The sequence below is a fragment of the Strix aluco genome, chromosome 4 (assembly GCF_031877795.1).
Source record: "Strix aluco isolate bStrAlu1 chromosome 4, bStrAlu1.hap1, whole genome shotgun sequence".
Classification (NCBI taxonomy): Eukaryota; Metazoa; Chordata; class Aves; order Strigiformes; family Strigidae; genus Strix; species Strix aluco.
This window is the reverse complement of record NC_133934.1, coordinates 30,322,770-30,339,400: the sequence shown is the minus strand read 5'-3', so window position 1 is coordinate 30,339,400 and position 16,631 is coordinate 30,322,770. Positions and strand designations below refer to the sequence as shown.

General features: G+C 41.7%; 1 protein-coding gene across 5 annotated transcripts in view; it reads left to right on the top strand.

Annotated features, from left to right (window-relative positions):
* Positions 1-7,065: 7,065 nt before the first annotated feature.
* Positions 7,066-16,631, top strand: part of USP46 (ubiquitin specific peptidase 46) — a 34,623-nt gene continuing 25,057 nt past the window's right edge. For 2 of the 5 annotated variants that reach the window (XR_012623076.1, XM_074822541.1), the window contains exons 1-2: positions 7,066-7,502; positions 8,515-8,636. Coding sequence is in view for 3 of the 5 variants with exons in the window: in XM_074822541.1 (XP_074678642.1) it covers positions 8,556-8,636 (81 nt within the window). In the remaining 2 variants the exon portion in view is untranslated. The remainder of the gene's footprint in view (positions 7,503-8,514; positions 8,637-16,631) is intronic. The other 3 variants (XR_012623075.1, XM_074822540.1, XM_074822542.1) reach the window with 3 other exon arrangements.

Genomic DNA, 16,631 nt, shown 5'->3' with positions numbered 1-16,631 from the left:
CCGCCGGTGGGGGGGCGGAGCCAGGGCAGCCAGCGGGAAGGGCGCCGCTGTTCATTGGTAGAGCTGGCTCACGTGACCCCGCGAGGGGGGAAGGGGTGGTGGCGTCGCGCGCGTGCGTGGCCTGTGGCGGTAGCTGTGAGCGACCCTTGAGGGGAGAGGCCGCCATGCTGCGCCTCCCCTCCCCTCCCCTCCCCTCCCCTCTCCTCCCCTCCCCTCTCCTCCCCTCCTCTCTCCTCTCCTCCCGCCCCCTCCCGCGCTCTCCCGCTCCCCCCCGCTCCCCCGCGGGCCGTCGGCGTAGGGCTGCCCCTGGGGCTGACTGGGCCGCGGCGGAGCGGGGTAAGGGGGTGGCCTTCTGCCTCAGCGAGAAGCACTCTGGTTGCTTAGCCGCACTCCCTGCGGCGGTCAGTCGGGGGCTGTCCCACGGCCCGGGTCATGACGGGGCTCGTATCTTCGTGGGACGTAATTGTAGATCTCTGCCCAGGCCGGACTTTAGGGACCCGGAGGTCTTTAAGATAGAGAAACAAAAATGTCTTCGGTGTTAAGTAGCAGCTGTATAGCGGGTTTTGAGGAACTAAGTACTGCTGATCTCCTGACTCCCATCTAAGCCCTACTTTAGGAGGCTTAGAATCTGTCTGTAAGGATAGTGAAGTAAGCCTCAAGTCTGCCTTAATACTCTCGGTGATGTTACAGCACATGCAGCTCACTAGAGCACGCCTGGGCTGCAGTTCACAGGGTGGCACAGTGGAACCAGGCCTGTCCTCCTGAGAGTTAGTGCACAACATGGATGCAAAACATGGCTGTTGTTCTACCTCAGCTGAGATGTGCTACCTGACTGGGGATACTTCAAAGAGGTTCTAGGGTGAGTACAAGCAGATTAGCATAAACTGGAAATTAGTACTTTGTAGCAAAGCTAGTAGGTAGGAACCACAACATCTTTGTTTCTGTGGCGTTCTGAATTCAACAAAAGTCCCTGCTTCACAAGGAGGTGGATATATTGCTGATAATTCATAGCTTCCTGTCTCAGTGAGAAACAGTATGTCTGTCTTGGCTCATACTGAGTTGCTACCAACACAGCACCTGTAGGTGTGTGGAAAGACAGTAACAGGTTGGCCCATTACCCCTGAGAATTTCCTGAACCCTGCACTGAAATTACCCTCTGCAGATCTAAACCCATCTGATTCAACCTGAAACAAACAATCACATAGTTACAAACAGGGAATAGCTCTAGAGATTGTTTCTTATCACTTTTAGTTACTTCTGTCTAATTCTTGATAGTTGCTTAAAACATTGTTGCAGATGTAATCTCTGTGCCAGTAAATTTGTTGTATGTCGGGATTGAAAAACTGCCTCAGGGCTCTAGGTCAGTCACTCTCTGGATATGAATTTGTGAGGCATGTAGCTTCAGGTTATTTCAAGTGGGGTGTCTGCAATGACCATTTTCTACAGTTAGATGCATAAGTCAGATCAATCATTTCTTGTGACATAACCAGAAAAATGAAGTGGTATCCAATCTTTACACTTTTACCACCTGTGCCAGGCAGGTCAGCCATGCCAGTAGATGTTAGGTCTGTTTACATTGGGACACTTCCACTTTAGGTAGACATGAAGAAGAATATCGGAAGGCCTACATTTTGGAATTAGCCAAGTGGCAGCTGGATGCCTTGGTTATCTTGTGGATTTAGTGTTGAGCTTTTTAAGCAGTCTGTGGTGATCTGAACTCAGTTGTCCAAAACTTGAAGAGTGGTGCTCCAGCCAGCCAAGTCTCTTGTTGTGGGATGCATGAATTTAATCGCAAAGTTGCTGGTCTGATACCTCTCTTGGTTGAAAGACTTTTGAAAAACATTTGTTTAAAAACATCATATTGGGTTCACCAAAATGCACAATTGTCATTAATGTTTCATTTCAATTTCAATGTCTTTCTGCACACTGATATGAAGGAAAACCAGGCAAGTAAAATTTTGACGTAACCATCAGTCTTTGCAGATGGATAGCAGTAACCATCTGCATTAAATAATTAGCAGGTTTGGGACCTTACAATGTAGCGGCCTTTTATCTTTTTTTTAAACTTGATTAAAAGTTTGATATACTAATGTAATAAAAATGTAATTGGATTAATTTATGCCACAATTTCCATAAAATGAAAAGGCTATTTTAAATTCATGCTGAAAATAGACTAAATGCCACTTACAGCCTGTCTGCTGTCAAAATATCCTTTGTGTTTTGTCCTTAGAGTGTATGTTAGTTAAAATTAGAGCCTGTAGAATAGAACAAAAATAATAAATAAAATCTTTGGAGAAGAAGAGGAGGGCAAGTCAGAATTGTTATTTCCTTTCCAGAAGCAGAAATAGCAATACATTTCTGATGGAAACTTAAGTTTTCTGTTATTTTTGCTCAGTGAGTCTCTTCTTGTTTGATAAATTACGTCCATGGCTAAAAATTTTGGTTGTCTCTTTCTAGCCAATATGTATGATTAGAACTTAAATAGTATCTTTCCAACTGAAAGCACAATTTTTGATAGTTAAGGAAAATGCCAGTAAAGTTTGCTAGTGAACTTCCTTGGTGAATAAGATACCTGATAAAGAGGCCATTCTTCAAGTTTCTACCTTAGAGAGATTTTCAGTTGAGTAGTGAGTGTCAGGGAAGATTAATATTGTGTAAACTGATGAAGCAATATATAGAAGTTCTATTATTGTGATTGTTCAAAGCTCCTAATACCATTTTTTTGAAACACAATTAATCAGAAGGAGAAAGGCAAGAGTAAAATATTAGGAGATAATCACAGGCCATTATCGAGATCAAACTAACTGCAAAGGCCTAAACAGCCTCTTCATAGAATAGACTGTGTAATGGTCATCACTATAGAACTATTAGCCCCTTTTATCTACTCAGTTCAGCTCTAGGTGTATTTGACATCAATGTATTTGCATCTGTTTTATTCTGCTCTCTTTGGGCTTTCAAATGTGATGTCTGGCCAAAAAAAATAAACTCAGATGCTGTAAATGTAATTTGTTTTCTTCTGTAAAATAGAAGTTTCTAAGAAAAACGAAGAGAAGGTATTCCCATTCTGCCAGATAGTATAATGTTTACATTAGCAAAGATAGGCAAGACTCAGAGATCAATTAAATACAAAGTTTTATTTTCTGTGCTTCGTATTTGGTAGGTGTGACAGTATGACATATTAGGATTCTAAAAATAAAGCTTTACCATATTTTAAATCAAGAGAAATTATTTCTCACATAATTGGAAAATGTTGGGTAGGGGTTGCTTTGATGCTGAAAGTCTTAAAGAAAAACAGTGATTCCAAAGTTGGGGTTGGTTTTTTTTAGACTAAGGGGCCCCCCAGAAGACTCCCCACATTTTCTGTGGATTGCCATGAATTTGTCATGGACTACAACTCATTCTTACCATCAGAATTTCAGGTGTAAACAGAGTGACTTCTGTGGACCTGCCATGAGCCATGCACTACAGCCTCAGTCTGTGGACCGCAAGTTGGCATTTAGTATTGTACTAAAGCTCCCAATCTGCGCTGCAATGGGGGCCAAGCTTCATGGAAAATCCTTAGTCCTCATGCTTGGGTCTACTACATCTTTGCCATTCTGTTAAAGACATATTGATATTTTTTGTAGAACATAATGTGAGATATAAAATATAAAAAAAAGTTTGTAAAATGCTAAACATACATTGTCAGCACTAAAAGTATTTCAGATATCTGAATTCTCTTTTAATTCTTGTTATATATTCTCCCACCTTCTAGAAAACCTAAGTATTGTTTTAACTGCCTTTTCCATTAAAATGCCCTTTTAACTGCCTGGAAATGTATCTTAAATTTGATTCTGTTCCAAACACTTGTTCAGTAAAACTCACTGATGATTACCCATTTCTGGACCAGAGTTTATTACAACAAAAACATAAATGAACCCTCTGTGGAATTTTCCAAGATTTCTGGAGAGGAAATGCAATATCCTCTTTGTAGCACAGAGTGAGCAGATATTCCAGTCCCACCTTGCTACTAACTTTCCTGTGTAACTTTGGACAAGTTGCTAAATTTCTGCTGCCTGTTTTCTTGCTTTGTAAAAGAAGCTAATATTAACTTGCCACCCCATAATTTGACAAGTCTGAGTGAATGTTTGCAAAGTACTCTGAGAATGTCAAATGGAAAATGTTATGAAAGTCCAAGTCTCTGCTAGCCAAAGAGGATATTTACAATAGGTTCTTATTTTCTGTAGTGAAATAAAAATGTTCAAGCGTATAACCAGATGAGACCAAGACTGATCTAAAATTAAATGCAGGAGGCATTTTTTGACCTTTCAACAGAAATTATATAAGAACTCTTAGGTTATAAATAGTCCTTTGTTTTCCTTCTCTTTGTCTAACACTCAGAAGAAACACAGGGTTGGTTGTTCGTTGTGAAGAGATAGGGCAATGCTTTAGAGTGGAAACAATTGTTCACTGTTCTTGATTTATACAGTTCCTATAATGTTTGTAACTAGCATTTGTTGCTTTTCTTAGCACTTTTTTATCTTCAAAAAGCTACAGAAATAAACTTTCTAGTCTTGAAAATGGCAACACCAGAAGAAAACCAAAACACTCACTAGCCCATTTCAAGTATGAAAGTTTCTTTCCTCTTTCCCAGTTTGATATGTGACTGACAAGCAAAAAAGTCAGTGCTAAATTATTGTTAAACTGACACATAAACACTTGTGTATTATTTCTTATTTTTATTATGAATTCTCAGAAATAAGACATTAAATGTGTCCACCCCTAAATGAAAGCATTTTTATTAATGTTAAGGATAATGATACTGAATTCTTCACAGAATAATATGTGTGTGTATGTATGTATGTGCATACTTTCAAAGATGCTTATTTTCAACAGTAGTCATTTCCTTGAACAACCTTGAATGATCAACTAATAGCAATTTAATTTTGTTTTTAAAAGTTTAACAAACAGAAACCTTTCCCAGAAGTCAAGTAATTGGCATCAGTGAGAAAGCAAAAGTATTGAAATACCACTTACCTTTTTCTTACTTTTTTGTTTTCCTACTTTGTATGACTTCTCTGAGGTTTGTATTAGGGGAATAATGTCCTTGACATTAAAATACGTGTGAGGTAAATGGCTTTATTAGTTACCACATTTTGTTTCATTGAAATTTTTAATCACCTTTCAAACCCACTCATTTCTTTCATAACTTTTTACTGAGAGCAAGTACGATTCTCTACAGTAAATTGGAAAGAACAGGCTGCAGCAAAGAGTACACAATTGGGCTTCTGGAATAAAAGAGATCTGAGTTTAAAAAGACCCATAGTGCAGTACTGTCATTCTCTGTAGGCTACTTAGAAATGCACTGGAGACCAGTCAGGCCTTGACTGCTTCAGAACTGAGGTGGGGCGTGTCCAGTCCTTAAATGACACCTCAGCTTAACTCCCATTTCCTGTGGTTATGCTGAGAAAACCTGTGATATTATGTATAGTCCAGCCCCCTGAGTTTAAGCAAATTAAACACTTGGGACCAAATTCACACATAATGTAAAACCATGAACTTAATAGAATTATACCAAAGATTGGTTTTTTTTTTCTTAGTGTTACATTATTTGATGGCTCTTTTACATAGTGATTTGTGGATTTTTTTAGTAGCCCTGACAACTTCACTCTATAAATGTCCAAAAATCTTTCTCCATCCTGCATTTCAAATGTCTGAAATGATTTAATATACCTAATACAACTTCCTGAGGAAAGAAATTTCTTTCTCCATGACAACTCTGTTTTCAGTGTCTTTGCTGAAACTGTCAACAGGATGCCAATTAATGCTAAATTTGATACTGTTTTTATAAAGTGGGCACCCATCCACAATGAGCTGGATTGAGGCCACTTACCTAACAGTATTCTCAGGGTAGGAATTTATCTTTAGGTGCTACTGCTGATGCCAGATTTTTATTAATAATCATAGACCTCCTCTTGAAATAAAAAAAAAAAATATACTGACCTCAGAATGTTTTCTGTAAATAAAGCCTGTGGGGCAGGGCTCTACAGACTGAAATTAGTCTGTTCTAGCACCATGAAGCAAAAAGTGTAGCCAAGCCTGAGTGTGCCGTACTTCCAGGTGCTGTTAGGAGCAGAGGTGCCTGTAGAGACGCTAGCAGTTCTCTCTCTTCATTGGAATGATTTCCTCAGCATAGCAGAGGAATAATAAAAGGGCCTTAAGCTTCTGCTGAAAAGAGCAACATCTGCTAAGGAAAAGGAGTATTCTGAGATGAGGCATTGCCCTACCTGAACCCTGTTCTTGCTTCTCTCAGAGATTTGCTGTTGGCCTCAAGTGAGCTGTTTAACAACCTTGTGCCTATTATCACATGTGTAAATTTAATACACTCATGCTGTTCTACCTCGGGGCCTCGACTTGCTTGTGTTTGGAGAGGAATTGAGATTATTGCGTTCATGGTGTTGTATAAGTGCCACGTGTTGTAAACGTGTGAGTGAGCACTTTGGCACTAAGATGTGTGGTGTGGACATGATCCCAGAGAGCATCTGTGAAGGTCAGTGTTGTCTGCACGAATGGCAACGCAAAGCACCTACTGCGGGTAGTAAATTACATTCCAGCCTTCTGTTCCGGGGTTTGCAAGCGCCTGGGCTCCCGAGTACCTCAAATTAGGCTGAGAGCGCGTCCCCAAGTACAGTGCTGCCGCATGCCAGTGCCACCCTGCCCGGACCCTGCCTTTCTGCCCTTCACCCCGCTGCCTGCCCGCCTGAGCCTGTGGCCACAGAGACGCGGCTTTGGCAGCCCCGTGGCCATTCCGGGCCTGGCGATGGAGACCCCTCGGCTCCCTTCGGCGCCCCCCCCGCAGGCCGCTGCGCGCCGCGGCCCGGGGGGGAGGTGGCCAGGGCAGCCCCCCGCGCCCCCTCCGCCCCCTCCTCCCAGTCGCGCATTGGCTGCGGCGGCGGCCGGGCCCGCCGGGGTGCCCCGTGCCGGTCGCTGCCTCTGACCTTCCCTTCCCTTCGCCGGCGCTGTCAGAGCGGATCAGCAGGCGCGGCGCTGCAATGGAGCGGCGACGGCAGCCGCCAGGAGAGGAGGAGGAGGAGGAGGAGGAGAAGAAGGAGGAGGAGGAGGAGGAAAGGAGAGATTAGCGCGGTGCCGGCTGGCGCAGAGGCGCGGCTGAGCGCTCCAGCGGGAGCCCGGGGCCCTGCGGACCGTGCGAGAGTCAGAGGCGGAAGGAGCGGCGATGCGGCTGCTCTCTCCGCGCCGCTAACGCTCCCGGTCACTCGCCCGGAGGAGGGAGGGCGGGAAGGTCCGTCCTTCTCGCTGCTCTGCGGGCGCAAAGGGTGCCGGTGCAGTCCCCTCCTCTTGCTTTTATCCCAGCCCCGGAGCAGAAGCCGCCGCCGCCCCCTCTCCCTCCCTGCGCTCTTCCCACCATGAGCGGGGCTGTTTTCACCTTATAAAGATGGCGGTGTGGGATCGCTGCAACCTTTAGACTAATGACTGTCAGAAACATCGCCTCCATCTGTAATATGGTGAGTGCTGGCGGGCAGGCGCGCCGGCGGGGGGCGGGGGCGGCACAGCAGCCCCCCCGGGGCAGGCCCTGCTGGGGCCGGCGGGGGGGCTCCCCCCAGGGGCGCCAGGCAAAGGAAAGCAACCGCATCTCTGCCCTCGGCGGCGGTGCAGCCGGGCCGGCTGCGCCGGGACGTGCCTGGGATGGAGTTGGCCGCCGGAGAGGGGCGATGTCCCAAGGAGTTTTGCTGGAGCGGGCCGGGGAGGAACGGAGATGCTGAGCCGGTGCGGGGCCCTCCGGAGCAGGGCTGACCCCGGCCGATACGCGTCGCAAACGGAGCCGCAGTCCGCCCTCCCTCCTCCTGCCCTTCCTCCTGCCCAAGTAATACTGCGAAAGGACCCCAAAGTTGGACTCTGAATCCACATTAAGTCGGTGACCCCATTTAACCCTCTCGAGCAGGCACCCTGTGGCCTCCTGGGGCCAGGAGCTCCCCAAGTTACACAGCATCCTCTTGGATGTTCAGGTGCCTGATAATACGCTTTTGGATCCTGATGCTGGGTACCTGTTCTAGGAGGTCTTGGCTTTAGAGCTAATATCAGCGTTTGGCTTGCACTGCGTGTCACTTGGAGAGGACTGCTGTTTGTTAAGTACTCTTGAATCACTTAGCTTTCTCTAAATCAGACTAGGCAATTAGGAAGTGAGGAAGTAATAAGGAAACATTAATATTTTTGTTTGTTATGTTCAGGCTTTGCAACTTTCCTCCCCAGGAACAGTTGAAAGGACACTTTCTGCATTGTGCTTGGATCTAATTTTAATCCTGACAAATTTGAAGCATCTGATTGGGCTTAGATTCTTGAAACTTCTTGGTGGGGGAAGGGAGAGCTCAAACTTTGTCTGTCAAAGGTTTATTAATACAGCAAGGCAATAATAAACTTGCCAAAGAAATGGGTGTGTGCTAAGCACTCTGATGCAAACAGAAGCCTATTTCTGCACATTTTGTTGTTTTAGTCTGTATTTTTCCCCCTTATTTCCAGGTTCTTCAAGAGCAGCTACACGCAGTTGCCAGCTTCCCTCCATGTGGTGCCCCAGCATGCCTTGTGCTGGTGATGCCACACATACCATTCATCTGCCCTGGAGAATGGAGCCTACCTCTAGGGTAAGGCAACAGGCACAGCCCCAGAGGCCTGGCTCCTGCAGGTCAGCAGCAGCGGTCTGGGGGAGGGAGCGCAGATTGTGAGCCTGCTCCCCTTCCACGTGTCTATGCTTCCACTTGAGTGGGCTTGCTCTTTTGTTTCCAACCAGATGCCCAGGGCATCCCACGCATGATTCTGGCAAGCCTCAGTCCTCCTTTTGAAATGCCAGCTCTGAAATGCAGAGAGAAAGGGTTGCATTTGGGGTTAAAAGAAACTTAATACAAAATCTAGACTTGAGGTAAAATAATTCGGGTGCTCACCTTTTTTTTTACCAACAGTAAGTAGTTTTCTAAACTTTTCATTGTTCTTTATAATTTCCAGCCCTGTGGGCCAGTGGGCTGGGGATACTGCAAAGGAAGGTTTAGGAAACAGTACAGGACTGAGGAGAAAACCTGGGCGCACTTACCTTCCTTCTGAGGCAGGCTCTGGTTTTTATTGCTGGTGAATGGTGGGTGTGATGCCCTGCAGACTGCATAAAACAGCACCGCATGAAGGGGAGCTGGAGACTCTGAGGTGGTTCTAAGACTTTAGCATTGGCATAAAGTGCTAGGAACTTCATGATTTCTTTCCTGTGCTTCAGACAGATGCACTTGTATACAGTACGCTTCTCCCAAAGGCTGAACAGATTCACAGCAAAACCGATGACTTTATTCTAATGGTGTGCTGCTCAGCTGTTGAGCCAGCATATCCTCCAAAAGTAGGACCTGAGAAATGGAGAGACTGAAGGGAAGAATTAGAGCCTCAGACAGAAAAGGCATACAAGGGCTCATAGTTCAAGGCAATTCTAGCTCATGGTACCAGTACTGTGACAGAAGGTGAAGTTGTTTTAATGATAATGATGTTCTAAAGCTACATATTCCTTGGGGTCTGAGTACTTAGCTTTTAGAGATGTTGTGTTGTGCTGGTCACATTTAGTCTGGATAACCCACAGGAACTGAAAGTTCTTTTAGGAAAAAAAGGCTGACTTTTTCAGAAAGCTGCAGGAATTTGGGACTGTAAGAGAAACATAAATTCTTGGAAGTATTGGCAACACTGCATTATGGCTCCTCCAAAATGTGTCTGCTTACGTGAGGTGGTAGACTTGAACTTAATGGTCTGTAGGAGGAGCTATGACAACCCTCCATAAGAATGTGACTGTGAAAGGTTAGAGGTATATAAGAAAACATTTCACCTGTATAAAACCTGAATATTTCCAGTGCTAGCTTGATTTAGGGCATCTGTAGAAAACTACGAGACAAAGATGTTAATTCCCAGACCTTGTTCCTGCACTATAACATAGTGCTTGAAGAACTGAACTACTTACAATTTGTGGACTAAGAAATAGCTGCATGATTCTTAGGAAATATAATATATTTTGGTATATAATGCTGCATAATAGTATGTTTCTAAGTTTTTTAACCTGGTTGAACATAGTAATAAAAAAAAAGAAGTTCTGTTCTTGATCTTTTTCCATTCCCATTCCACTTGAGAGTGTTCACAGAGATTTTGTTTTTCTTACCTTTTGCAAAAAAATGGATGACGCCTGGTTTATTGAGGACTGGGGGGGGGGGTGGGGGCGGGGAGCAGGGGGAGAAAGACAGAGGAAGAAATTGCTCCTGAAATACTTGTCCTTTTCTGAATGCAACACAGATTGTTTTCAACTGTAGTCCTTTTTTGACAAAGTTTTTTGTGTGTGTTTGTCGAAGTACTTTCACGTCCTGAAGGGGAAAATAGATGAAATTTAGCTGAATTAATTTAGCCCAAGGGAACCTGGCTAGTCAGCATTTTAGGTTGTATGTTTGTTATTTAATTGACTGCCTGAAGTCTAGTATCTAAGGTTGTAATTTTGGTCTCCTGAAGATGGTAGAGAATCAGTCTTTTTCAGGAAGGATCAAAACAAGTGTAGTGAAGCAAGGAAGCCAGGGACAATATTTAACTTGCTTGCAAAAGAGAACTAGTACTATATATTCACTGGATAAGCTCTCACATGCTGAGGCAGGCACAGTAGGAGCTAACCAGTAAGAAAAATGTTAGGTGCAAACTTTCCACTTGGTTATTTGTAGTAAATATTCAAATGCACAACTTTCTACAATTAAACAAAATTCCTCTATTGACTTTTACCAGTTTTGTCCCCATAGCTATATTAACAACAGTACTAGTTATTATTCACTGATGTTGTTAATGATACCAAAGAGCTAAAATTGTTCTGCTAGGGCAACAGGGAGGAAGGCAACTGTGCCTGAAGGAATCGTTGGGACTCTTATGTGGGCATAGTGGCCGCCCTCACTGAAAAGGGAGGTCTAGTCCCCAAGATGTTCCTCTTACCTGCCTTTCAGACACTGGGAAAGTTCATCCTCTCTGTCTGCACACCAGGTTCACCACAGAAGAAGGTATACAATAGGCAATCATCAGCTTTTGTTTTGTGTAGGACAGGTATAGTACATGTGAAGAAGCATAAGACACACTGAAGAAACCTCGTTTGAGAGAATACCAACCCCCGGTGCCATGTAAACCTTGTAGACTGTAGACACAAACTAGGGATGTGCTTTTAGCCCCTAGGATGCTGTAATCCTCTTTGGTATTGTTTCTGTGAGATAACCCAATGTCTCAAGTACAAAATGCTGCTTCAAAGGTAGCTAGGCATGCTGGCATTTTATGATTGTTGTTCACTGAAATCCTCTGCAATATGTTTCTCTGTTGATGAGCTTTTGGTACTGCCTTGAGTTCTGAGTTAAGCTTATGCTGCAGCCGTGGTGTAGGGATACTACTGTCATGTGCAGTGAAAGACATCTAACCATTTCAGAATGTATTGACATGTATTTTTACAGAGATGGCTAACAAGCCCTGTGGACCATATTTCTCCTAAATACCTTTTAGTATTCTGCTAAAACCAGGTATTAATCCTCCCTTTCATAATTTTGTAATAGTATTTCAAATAATCTGATCTGCACTTCAGAGTGCTCAGTCAATTTAATAAATGGGACATTCTGAACACATTTGGATCGCTTCTGGTACAAGGTATCGTCTGAGATACCTCACAATTGCTCCTGGTAGATGTTGTATAGATATCCTTTGGAAAGAAACTTGCAGTTCCTCAGATTAATTTTGGTTTTTATTAATTGAGCTTTCATGTTACCTGTTCTTCTCATAGTCTTTATGAGTTTCATAACAATTGGTGTTTTTCTTCACGAAAACATTCACACAGTTCACCAGGAATTATGTGATGAATACCTGTGAATTTCAGATTTTATTTTTAAAAACAAAAAAAAAAAGTTTCTAACCATCCTGGAAACTAGTTGTAGAGAAAAGCATAAAAACATGGGAGCCTCTGCATTCAGGAAGCAAATAAGAGTAACTGTTGTATTGTTTGTTCGTTTTTAATGTAATGATTTAGAGACTCATTGCAGGATTTGTTCGAATATAGGGCATTGGCAGAACGAGGACTCAAACTACAAACTAGATTTGGTAAAGATGTAGAAATAGTCAAATTCTGCATTGTACAATAAGAGTGTTATTGGATTACAGAATTGATCACTATGACTTTCAACTGGATTTATTCATTTGGACAACCTGCAGTGTATATTTCCTCATGACTTTTAAAACTTCTCATAAACAGAGATTAAGGCAGAATAATACATGCCAAGACAGTAAATCAGCTATTTGAAGGCATATTTAGATAATAAAGGAAAATAGATTTTTACATCTGAAAAAATTAGTTACAGGCAGTTCAAGCAATACAATTTTAGAAGCATAGTCTCAAGAGTGCACAATTTCAGTATGACATATATAGAAAATATAGAAACAAAAATATGAAAAATATATAGAATGTGAAGTGTAATTATTGTAATACCTTTCTGAAGTAGCGAAAAACTTGAGAGTATGGCTGACAGATGGATACTGGACTGACAAACAGAAAGCGTGCATTCCATCAGAAGGTATTTTTTTATTGGATAGAGGAGGATGTGCGAAGTGAGAAACATCCTAATACATAATTTCCAATGTATAACCTGGACTAATGACTGAGGCTTGTCCTGCATGAATACCTTTCTTATGGCTAAAGTGGTTATCATGCACTTATGAGTTGTTTAGAAGATAAGCACAACAGGACAATTAATGAATACAATGTGTTGTTTACGTGTGTTTCTTTTAGATGCATATAGTCTTTGGCTTCAAGTTGCTCAATTAAGAGCAAACCAGTGGTTATGCCAAATACCTTAATAAAGGAACCTCTTAATTACAGCTCAGCAAGGCTGAGTGAGTCTGAATTGTGGAAGAGATGGAATTGAAAGCAGACTCTGGACCCTGATTAACTGTGTGTGGTGGGCAAGTGCCACACAGGAGGCGAGGTTCTGATGGGCTTGAAGAGCCACGGTCTGTGAAGTGTAAATCACGGCCAGTCAGAGAAGCAGCCAGCAAAGCCCCTTCTGCTGATGTTCCTTTAGCCTCAAGAAACTGTCCTTGGCTGGCTGTTTGGTAGATACACTTATATACATTTATGTACATTAGTTACTATTAGTGCTACAGTATATCAGTACTTCTGGGAAGAAATGAGCTTGCATCTCCCCCCTCAGGCTCCATTATAAGCATGTTCTTTGGTATGCTCAGCCTTCACAGAGAAGGCTGCTGCTGTGCTGACGGTTTCAATCCAGCCGTTACTGGATATTGTGTGTTGTGGTTATTTAATTTGATTTCACAATTAATGACCTAATAATAGTTGCATCTAAAGTGTCCTAGGACAATAAAGTCTCCAAAAGCTCACTGGACTTCCATTTGATAAACCTGTTTTATTTCTGATGTATGTCTGTCAAACTGGAAGGTTTCCAGTGATGGTGACTTAATCATCTCTCTAGGCAGTCCATCCCCATGCTTCAATGTCCTTATGACTAGAATTTTTCCTAAGGTCTTACCCGAATCTACATTACTGTAGTTTGAGCTTGGTATTTCTCATCCTGTCCACCCTTGAGATCAAGAACAGGCTAGTTCCCTTCTGTAACAAACTATATACCTGAAAATATTGTCATGCCCTGCCTCAGCCTTTTCTGTCTTATGCAACACAACCCTGTTCAACCTGGTTTTTACAGGTCATTTTTCTCTACAGTTGAGTTTTTCATTTTGACTGCCTTCTGTCAGATTCTGTCCAGTTATCTTCATCTTTCTTGAAACCTAGCACCCAAACCTGGACCTAAGATCCTGTCTGAAGCCTTACCAGTGACAAGTTAGACAGGAAAGTTACTTTAAGAACTTTGTAGACTCCTGTCTGTAAGAATTTCATTATGTTGTCATCATTTGTTGTTGTTATGTTCTTTTGAAATAGCACTGCATAGCTGTTTCTTATTCATCTTATACTACATTATGGTCTCTAGGCTTTTTGTTTTCCTTTTGTTTTTTTTTGGTTTTTTTTTTTTTTTAAGCACTGTTACCTTAATCAACTCTTTCCTATTCTGTACATGTACAGGTGATTCTTCTCTTTGTGTACAGAACCTTGCACTTGTCTCAGCTGAATTTCAACAGTTTTTAGAGAATTTCTTTAAAAGTAAAATACTGTCAAAAATAATTTTGAATTCTAAACCTGTCCTGCAACATAACTACAGCCCTCATAACTCATGTTATATTGAGATTTAATGAATATATTCTTTCTTCTGTCTCCAGGTTATCAAAGAGTACTCCAGCTGGTGCAGCTGTGATAAAGTCTAGAAGGTGCCTTGTCTTTAGAATGCTCTGAGGCACCACATATACAGTCTGGGTGGCCCAGACAAAAATGTTATTGTGGAAATTATAGTCTGTAAGCAAACCTCAGTCTCTTTTTCACTTGTGAGGCCATCTTGAGGTTATGTGTTCTGAAGAAGGAAACTGGCCAAAAAAAAATGTTTTTGCTACTTGTTCCAGCAAAAGCCTGAGTGTCACTAATCCAAGAACAATTAAGCTGGGAATGGAGACAGACTCATGAGAGAATACTGAATTGTAGTTTGGTAAAGGTTGTCCAATAATGGAAACTTTAAAGGTCAATATTTTTTAAAAGTTACTTAAGGATTTAGATACTGAACTTGTAACACATCATTAGAACCTCACTTCCAGTACTTGGTTGCTTTGTGCTTTGAGAAAACCAAGTTTTTTAAGCTATATGAGACTGAGTGCCTTAAACGCTTTGTCCAAAATTTTAAGTGGTTCAGGTTTTCAGGCGTCCCAAGTTTTATCTGTTTCTTGGTAACCACACAGTAAAAAGTTGAAGTTATTTATGGTATATGTAATACTTAGATCTGTGATTAGAGATAGTTTAGTGCATCCAGCAAAAACCAAGTTAGACATCTCCTTTCAAGCTCTTAAAATTTGCCTTAATGATTAGAAAACTCTTTGGAAAAAGTGTACAAAAATAATTTATTTAGATACATTGTCTTAAATCACCTTTCCTTCAAAACTATGAGTTCACAGTGGCTTTTCAGTCAGTCAATATCCTTTTACTGTTTGCTATGATCCCCTATGTTTTTTATAGCAACCTCTCTTTCCTCTTTTGTCTTGTGGCAACAAAGACCCAAAATAGCTCTGCTGGAGGAACAGTAAAACATTTCTTTACAGAAACACACAAAAAAAAGCTAATCTGGTTAAGTTCAACCATTTTGTGGGACTTACACTTTTAAAATTACAGAAGCATTTCAGGTTTAACTTTTAATATCTATGAGTTTGGAAGAAAGCTGGTTGAGCTGTTCCAGTTACTCACCATACATCTCTGAAAGTTGAGGTTGTCCCTGAGGATAGTCGAAGTCCAACACCAAGGACAGGTCATGTGTCTATTGAAAGAAGTTACATATATACTACATGCTGTGATATTGCTTGCTTTTCTCTTACTCTCATTTTCTTTGTGTTGTTTCTGGGTGTTAAGCTTGGATTTTATTTACAGTTGCTTCCTCTCTTTTGAGTTATCCATCAATGCCATTTTTTGGCCAGGAGGCCTTCCACGTCTTTCTTTATCTTCTTTTTCCCTTCCTTCCCATATGCTGTGCCTTCCAAAATCCTGAAACTCAGGCTGCCTGGCCCTGAAGCCATTTCTATTTTTATTCTAATTTCTCTTCTACCAGCCCAGACGTCACCCTTAGTTTGTCTTAAGTCTTCAGTTTCTCCCTTCAGGAAACAACTCTATTTCTAGCACATGGCTCTCACTTTCCCTGAATATGAAGAAAAAAAAAAATAAATCTATTTCACAGCTGTATATGATCTGAAGCCCTTCGTTATGGACCAGCCATCTTCCTTCATTGATCTCTTGTTCTTTATATATTTGTTAAATTTCTATTTTGATTATTCAATTTTTATGTGTTTTTTCTTATATTTTTTAGATTTTCTTGTGAACAAGATACTTCTTGCTATTTCTTATTTTGTTTTGTTTTTTTTTTTTGTTTGATGGTTATTCATACTGTGTTGCTGTTTATTTAAGGATACCTATTTAATAGGTTTTCCAGAGGTGACTCATGAAATGTCTTAATTTCTTTACTGTACTCGTTTACTTTAAATTAAGCACATGCATATTTCTAGACAGCTAGTGCCATTTTTTATACCTGTATCACCCTAGGAAGTCTAGGCTGATTTGCTGTCTTCCATTTGCAGTGTCTTTCATACTAGCTCTGTTCCATTTCTCATCTTCCATAGAATAATTGTGTTTAGGTTAATTTGCTACATGTGATTTAATGATCTAATCTGATGTCTTTTTCCCCCCCCTGCTCTGTTATTTTGTTTACATGCTAAAATGCAAAGGAACAGAAGTGGTTTTTTTTACTTAATCTGTTTCATGTGATGCAAAGCACAAATTAAACTCTTAGCAACATTATCAGAAATTTCAGCTAAAAAAAAGCTGGCAGACTTACCTATTGGAAGGCCTAGAGCAAAATAACAAGAGGAAACAATATAGGTCATGTGGCCGGAATGTTTTTGGATCGATGCTGTGGTAGAAATCTTGGCTTAGCCTGAATTGGCCCATGTTTGGCTATGTC